Below are 8,164 nucleotides of genomic sequence, written 5' to 3' on the forward strand. Positions count from 1 at the left end.
GAAGTCCGCGTGGCCCCCGCGCGCCCGGGTCCTGTGCTCCTATTGGCGATCGGGGTCCCCCGTACGCGCCGTCCTGCCCGCTCCGAGGTCCGGCGACGCTGCCGCCGCTGTTTTCATTCTGTTGCGGTTTCTGTCCTCTTAAACTTCCTGCGACCGCCGGGGACTCCGCAGTCTGCCCAGGAGGATGCGCCCCTGCTGTGCTCTGCAGCCTTGGGCCTGGGCTCTGCAGTCCTTTACGCTGTCCTCGTCACCAGCTTTGCCCAGATACTTTGAGTGTTTGCGTGTGCGTGTGCGTGCACACTCACCTTATCTGTTCCTGGCAGGCAGCCACGCATGTGTATTTGTACATGTGTGCGTGTGTGTGCACGCGCGGACTCCCCTCCCCTCTGTACCTGGCGGGCAGCGCGCCTAAAGGGGCAGTGTGGTCTTCCTGCGAGAGTGCCACGGGAGGACCCGCCCCTTCAGCCGCTTGCTGCTGCTGTGTGGGGACATGACACGGAGGTGACATGCACTGTTAACTCTAGGCACCCTCCTGTATCCTGGAGCACTAGGGACTGTCCCTCATACCTGGCCAGCCTTGGTGTGTGAGCTGCCACTGAACTGCTGAGCGGGAGCCACGTGCTGGTGACAGGTTCACATCCCAGGTGGACCCGAACGTGTCATGTGACCCCGAAACCCCTCCCTAGGCAAGACAGTGCGCAGGGAGAACCCCCACCTTCAAATTCCAGTCCCTGCCCCTCCTCCCCCTCCCGCCTCCAGTGGCTGCTCCCAGCTCCCCCCGCGGAGGCTGCCCCTCCAGCCCCGAGTGAGTGAGCCCGGTCAGGCATGGTCTGTCTCAGCCCTCCTGTCCTGGGCGGTGTGGGCAGCACGGCCGGCCCAGCCTCCTGTGATGTTTCTCCTTGAACTCGGCCGGGTCCACGTGTGCACTTTGAAGCTCTTGGGACTCTGTGCATGCTGGACGCTGGTCTGTTGCCATGGGGACGGTTGGTCATGTGGAGCAGCCAGGGCGCCCTCAGGTGGGCTGGGCCAGCCTGGGGCCGGGGCCAGGGCAGTGCTCTGCTCCTTTCCAGCCTCACATGACCGTGGTGGCTTCAGGACGGGCATGTCCCTTGCAAGAGGACAGTCGCCCGAAGAGTGTCTCAAGGGAGGAAGCAGGGTGGGGACTGGGGTGCCCCGGTGCTCGTGAGGAGGCAGCACAGGCCTCGCCACACCGGTCGACAGCATGCACCCACAGCGGCCTCACACTTGGAGGCCCCAACACGGGGCCCGCGCGTTCGCTTTCTCAGGCTCCGCCTGTACGACACCCGAAGGCGAGGAGAGGCTTGGTGAGGCGAGGCAGGCTGTTTTCTGGGCTGCTCAAGGGCACACATGCTCCCGAGGGACGGGGCAGCTCCTCCCTGGGAGTGTGGCCATGCCTCCCGCCGGGATCCCGGGCTCCTACACACCTAGCCTCAGCACCTGCAAGGCTTCCCGCTGGCACCAGCTGCTCGGAGTGAGTGATGGTGTCAATGACAGGCGTTGACAGCTGGCTCACGCCATGCACTGCTGCCGCGGAGACTCCTGCCCGCAGCACGCCCTGATGCCGCTGCCAGTGCCCATACCCGGTGCTTCCCCAGCTCGCTGTCAACCCCAGGTGGTAGATGGCACCCCGTTAGCACAGACCCCATGGGTTACGGCCGCCACGCTGCCCTGCGTCAGGTGCAGTTGTGAGGAGAGGGCCCCCCAGCTGCCTACATGGGTCAATCCGGGCTGCAGGTCAGCGGTCCCCAACCCCTTCTTCAGACAGGAACAGGACTCCAACTCCTTCACGGGCTTGTACAAGACCCTGTGTGGGGTACTGGTGACCAGCCAGGGGGTGGGTACATGGGGCAAGGTCCTGACAGGTCCCAAGTGCGAGTGCTCCTGTCCCATGGAGGGGTGCACGGCCCTCCTGCACAGAAATGAGTTTGCCACCCTGCAAGCTCTCAAAACCCCCTAGTTTCAGGATTCCTCTGGAGGCTTTCCCCATGTCAACATGGCCAGAGGGTGTGCCCACAGACGGGATGTCCAGGACGGTCCCACCTCAGTCCCTTCTCCTTCTTGCCTTCCTTTTGGGAGTTTGGACACACATGTGCCCAGCATGATTCTCAAGCCACCAGACTTGGGACTTGAATCACGGGGACTGTATGGGATCTGGCTGCCTTCACCACCACTATAAGCTTGCCCAAGCCCTTGCCCATTCTGGGGCGGGGGATGCCAAAAGCCCCAGGCTACTCCCTGGTCCTGGCCTTCCTGGTGGCCAGCCCCACCCTGCACTAGCAAGGTGCCCACCAAGGGGTGCCGTGTCAGCAGAAGACGCCCCGCACCCAGGACACACGAGGACCCCAGAGCTGCCTCGCTGTCCCCGGGAAGTTACTCCAGTGTGCCGGACCGAGCAGCGCAGTGTGGGGCTTCCCTGCACACCAGAGATGGCACGAGTGGCAGAGCCGCAGCCCAGGGCTCCACCACTGTGCCTCATGTTGCCTGTCCTTGTCATGTCCGGCTCTGTGGCTTTAAAACAGCGCACAGTGACACGAAGTGACGGTTGAGGAAACAGGTGTTCTGATTCCGAGCTGAGCTGGTACGGGATGCTCCACGGGGTCTGGGCGTCACGGAGGCCGAGCCGTGTCCACTCTGCACAGGCCCCACCCGAGTAACAGGCGAACGGCCCAAGAACACAGTGCGGGGCGCGAGGGACAGGGCCCGGCATGGTGGTCGCCGTGCGTGACCCCTTCAGCAGCGCACCAAGGCCTGCAAGCTAGGCACTTCGGTCCAGCCTCTCTGACGTCAGCCTAGATGAAGACTGACTGCCAGTTTCACTTTGTCAGGGGCCATGATACCTTTGAGGCTTTTCTCAGCGAGTTATGGGACAACACACAAGAACATGAAGCGCTGGACTCCATCCACGTGGGCTGGCCTCTGGCCTGGCAGGCTCCTGCCCCAGCAGGCTTGCCCTAGGCTGCTGTCCGTCAGCTGCGCAGACCACGCCAAGCGTCAGGAGTCCCCCAGAAAGAAGCTGCTCTCTGAGAAGAAGCTGGTGAGACTTCCCAGCCTACATCGTAGTTAAATTCTGGCTCCAGCAGCTTGAAACACATGCTGTGCACATGCATGCGTGTGCCCCAAATTCCAACAGGGTGGAGCTAGGGAGGAGGAGGGATCGCGGTGTGACCATGCTCCATTGGGGGTACTTTCTCTGAGCACACTCTTGTGATCACAAATATGTGAAACGGTTGGTGGCCACGTTAGAAAGTGCACGTCTGTGGCTGTTTCCCCCACACAGATGCTCCACGTTTGCACCGCTCAGGCATGTGGTGCCTTGATGGGAAGCCTTGGCTGCCGGTGCGTGCCCAGCAGGCGTCTCGGCTGGCGGCCGAGCGCCCCGTTTAGGAGTGTGAGCCCACGCCTCCTCTCCTTGCAGCGCCTTCCTCCCTCTGGGGTAGGCTCGTGCTGCCCGGAAAGCTCGCACGCCGGGCCTCCGGTTCTGACCCGTGCACCTCTACGTGAAAGTGCAGGGAGAGGGCAGTCATTTATTTAGTTTTTCCTTTCCTTTCTTTCTTTTTTTTTTTTTTGCTATAAGGCGCGTGCGCTCACCAGACAGAGAGAAACAGAAAGCAGGAAATCACCCTGCAGGGGGATGGCCACTCTGCAATCCCTTCTCCTCCATTCTCTTCTCAGGATCTTGGGCACGCACGCACACGCGCCTGGCATGAGTTTAAGCCACCGGGTCCGGTACTCGAACCGCGGTCGACTACGTGGGAGTCCAGCGACATAGCCGTTACCCCAACTGCTGGTCCCCCGGTCATGCATTTCTTAAAATGGGCTGAAAGGGTGTGATGGAAAGCAGAGGCTGGGCCTGCTGGGGAAGGTGCTGCGTGGTCTGGCAGGGCAGAGCTCACTCCACACGCTTGTCCTCTCCTGGCCGCAGAGAGCTGGACTCGTGGTAACCGTACGAGCCGGGCGCTCCCCTGCTGGGTTCTCTTTAGGGATCTGGAGAGAAGCGTCCTCACAGAGCTGGGTGCAGTTGGCATCCCTGCCGTCTCTCAGCAGCCATCCCAGGACCCCAGCTCTTGGGGTTGCTCCCTAGGGACAGCACTTATCTTCGGTCCGAACGACGCCTGTCCATCTGGAAACAGCTGGGAAGGCACTTCAAGGGCTGTTTTCTGAAAAGCTGTCTTGCTTGGGTTGGAAGCACCATCTGCATCAGGAAGCGTGGCTCCACACCGCCCACCCTTCCTGCCACATCGCAGATTCCCCTTCCTGGGCCCTGGTGGCCTCGGGAGCCGCGCTTTCTGGCCGGGGAGTCTCAGCGTGTCAGGGAGAGGACAGGCGCCCACTGGTGAACAAGCGCCTGGGGTCTCTGGAGCACCAGTGACGTGCGGCACCTTTGCTCTGCAGAAAAGGCACTTCGTGGACCGCCGGAGGGTGCTTGTCCGAGGGGGTGACGGAGGCGCTGGAGCCAGCTGCTTCCACAGCGAGCCCCGCAAGGAGTTTGGAGGCCCAGATGGCGGGGACGGAGGCAACGGTGGCCATGTCATCCTGAGAGGCAGGTCCCCTGGGAGCACGGGAAGGGGGCTGGTCTACGCATCCCTGGGGAGGCTCCCCCTTTCGCTGTGTGGGCAGCCTCTTTATGAATGACGCGCGCATTCATAATTGAACCAGGTGCCCGAGAAAGCTAACGTGGAGCTCTTTTTTTTTACTCAAGGACACGAGGTAGTCAGCTGAGGGGATCTGATGTGACACTGCATATCACAAGACAGCTTGTGGTGACGTCTCAGTAAACGCTGTCACGACATTGATCCGCTCACACCTTGGGCATAAAGGCTCAGTGAGTGGGGAGCAGAAACGTGTACCCAGGGCAGAGTGGAACTGGTTTTGTTGTTTTGGTTTTTTTTTTTTTGTTTTTTGAGCTATTTGCTATAAGGCATGTGCACTTGCCAGAGAGGTAAGAACAGAAAGTGAGGAATCATCCCCCGGGGGGTGGTCACGCCGTGAGCCCTTCTCCTCTTGGAATTTTGGGCACACATGCACACACACCTGGCATGAATTTTAAGCTGCTGGTTCCAGGACTCAAACCACGGTCAACTCTGTGGAAATCCAGCGATGTGACCTCTGTGCCGTCTGCTGATCCTGGAGCTGTTTTTTTTATTTGATGTAGAGCAAGTACAGATTATTCAGAAATGGTAGCATATTTCAAAGGAAAATACGAATTTAGCTGTGTAAAACTTCACATAGCTAGTTTAGGGACTGCTGCTACATCATCCCGTGTCTCCGTGCTCAGTCGAGAGTCGCAGGCTGCACGCGGACGTAATGACGGGGCACAGCTCTGTCTTAACATCAAGGAATCTGAAGGTTTTTGCTCCGACTTTAGTTGACCAGCAAGTCAAGTCCCTGTCATCAGTCCTGTCCCGGTATCAGGGTTTCCACGGAGAAGATGGTGGCAGGAAAAACTGCTTCGGGCGAGGCGGCGCTGACCTGTACATCCGGGTAAGTGTGGTGCCGGGGCCGGTGCTACCCAATCTGGATCCTCCAGCTCCCTGGGTCTGTGGTGTGATCCAAAGGGGCCCTCGCGTTGGCCAAGGAGCAGTTCCGTGAAAACAGGCCAGGAGATGATTGGAGGGCAGCCAGCCCCCAGGGAAGCCGGCAGGACTCATGCACGTGCATCAGGCTGGCCACCGACCTGCGGTCACTGGTGTGCAGGAAGAGGGTGTCAACCCCATGGGCTCCATCTTGCCTCTGGCCCCGGGAGCAGCCCTGACTGAGGGACCTTGTGCCCAGCAGCCCTGCCAGCGTCCCCCGTGGGCTGAGCTCACTCTCTAGTCCTTTTCTGGGCACTTCAGTCCACCCTGGAAGGGCCCTGAGCAGCCGAGGGTGAAGGTGCAGGCCCCAGAGGTGCGTGGAGGTGCTGTCGGGCGCTCCCCCACATGTGCCGTGCTCTGTTGCAGGTCCCCGTGGGCACTCTGGTGAAGGAGGGCGATGCAGTCGTGGCTGACCTGTCTCGCCCGGGCGACGAGTACCTCGCTGCCCTTGGCGGGGCAGGGGGAAAGGGGAACCGCTTCTTCCTGACCAACGACAACCGCGCCCCGGTGACTTGTACCCCCGGACAGCCGGGCCAGGAGCGAGTTCTCTGCCTGGAGCTCAAGACAGTGGCCCATGCTGGGATGGTGGGTGCTGCTGCCCTATGCCTGCACGCACAGGGAGTAAATCCTGTCCCTGGACTCCCACATGGCCGACTGGTTCAAGACCCAGACCCAGTAGCTTAAAAATCACGTCATTCCCTTGGGAACCAGTAGTTAGCGTAACGGCTATGTCACTGGACTCCCACGTAGTCGACCGCGGTTTGTGTCCCGGACCCGGTGGCTTAAAACTCACGCCGGGCACGTGTGCGTGCGTGCCCAGGATCCCGAGAGGAAAATGGAGGAGAAGGGATTGTGGCATGACCATCCCCCCTCGGGGGTGATTTCTCGCTTTCTGTCTCTCTCTCTCTCTCTCTCTCTCTGTCTGGCGAGTGCATGCACCCTATAGAGAAAATCTCTCAAAAAAAAAAAAATCACATCATTCTCGTGTGCATTTGTGCCCAAAATTCTGAGAGGAGACTGGAGAAGGTTGGGGCGTGGCCATCTCCCCCGGGGGTGCTTTCGCACTTTGCCTCTCTGTGTGTCTCTATCCTCTCTGCAAGTGCACATGTCCTATGACAAGAACTGGAAAAGGAAAGAAACCCACTGTCCTAACGGCGGGACATGCTCCTGGCTAGAGGAGAGCCAGGCCTCCAGCTCATCTCCCCAGGCTTGGATGTGAGCGTGTGTCTCGTGCGCCCCAGGCCTGAGCGCTCCCTTTGGTCCCGGGACATCCATTCTCTGTAGGACAGTCGCTCCGGAGAGTCATGTGACTGTCCCTGTCCTCTCTTCCAGGTCGGGCTCCCCAATGCTGGGAAGTCTTCGCTCCTCCGAGCCATCTCGAATGCAAGGCCTGCTGTGGCTTCCTACCCCTTCACCACCTTGAGTCCACACGTGGGGATCGTCCACTACGAGGGCCACCAGCAGATAGCAGGTAGGCCGCCCGGCTCCCCCGGAAGGTCAGGTGCGAGCGCTGGGATTCAGAGAAGCCGGATGTAACTCTTCCTTTGCTTCCTGGGCACACCTGGCCTTGTTTCCCTCAACTTCGCTGGGACGGGTCCGCTCCGCAAGACACCCCAGCCCCGCTGTGTCGGGTAGTCAACCGTGAGTTTGCATTGCGAGCCCAGGACGGCGTCTTCCTCGCCCTCGCTCCCCTCCTGGTCTGGCGCTCAGCACTGGCTAGGAGGCACACGTGCTTTGAGAGCTCTCCCTGTGCCATCCCGGAAGACTCAGACCTTTTCTGGAAGATTCTGTACCTGTTACACAGGGAGTCTGCTGGAGCTTATCTGTGTGGCACTTGGTGTGCTAAGTGCTCCCTCGTAACTGCTGTCAGTGATGAAACTATTAAGGGTACAGGAAGCTGCTGCCGCCTTTGAGTCACTTCTGAATCCAGCCAAGCAGGCGTGTGCTAGGTGGCCCTCATCGCACGCCTGTCACCAGGCCGTTGGAGGCATTTTGCACAAGCGGGGCCAGAACTCCCAGCGCGGCCAGCTGGCGGGTCACCGAGGTGGTCTAGTGCTGGCCACTTTCAAGGTGTTCCTGGAGAGGGCGTCGAAGCTCGGGCACTGCAGGACTGAGGCTGAAAGCCGTCCTCGGCACAGAGGCCGGGTGGTGACCCGTGCGTCCCTGTCCCCGCAGTGGCAGATATCCCCGGCATCGTCCGCGGAGCCCACCAGAACAAGGGCCTGGGGCTCACCTTCCTCAGGCACATCGAGCGCTGCCGCTTCCTCCTGTTCCTCGTCGACCTGTCGCAGCCCGAGCCGTGGACTCAGCTGCAGGACTTACGGTACGAGCTGGAGAAGTACGAGGCGGGCCTGTCCCAGAGGCCCCACGTAGTCGTGGCAAATAAGATCGACCTCCCCTGGGCCAGGGCCGCCCTGCCGCAGCTGCAGGCTCGCCTGGGACAGGACGTCATTGCCCTGTCGGCCCTGACCGGGGAGAACCTGGAGCAGCTGCTGCTGCACTTGAAGGTGCTGCGCGATGAGGACATGGCGGCCGAGCGGGAACAGGGCTGCCAGGCGCTCCAGTGGTCA

The 8,164-nt window shown here is 60.7% G+C and overlaps 1 protein-coding gene across 1 annotated transcript in view; it reads left to right on the forward strand.

Annotated features, from left to right (window-relative positions):
• Positions 1-2,464: 2,464 nt before the first annotated feature.
• Positions 2,465-8,164, forward strand: part of MTG2 (mitochondrial ribosome associated GTPase 2) — a gene marked incomplete in the record, with an annotated part of 8,775 nt that continues 3,075 nt past the window's right edge. Inside the window, 6 exon segments of the mRNA XM_014591311.2 lie at positions 2,465-3,055; positions 4,414-4,561; positions 5,387-5,502; positions 5,961-6,179; positions 6,927-7,065; positions 7,770-8,149. Coding sequence (XP_014446797.1) covers positions 2,852-3,055; positions 4,414-4,561; positions 5,387-5,502; positions 5,961-6,179; positions 6,927-7,065; positions 7,770-8,149 — 1,206 coding nt within the window.

This window comes from Tupaia chinensis, unplaced genomic scaffold, assembly GCF_000334495.1.
Source record: "Tupaia chinensis unplaced genomic scaffold, TupChi_1.0 Scaffold000558_1, whole genome shotgun sequence".
NCBI classification, from domain to species: Eukaryota; Metazoa; Chordata; class Mammalia; order Scandentia; family Tupaiidae; genus Tupaia; species Tupaia belangeri.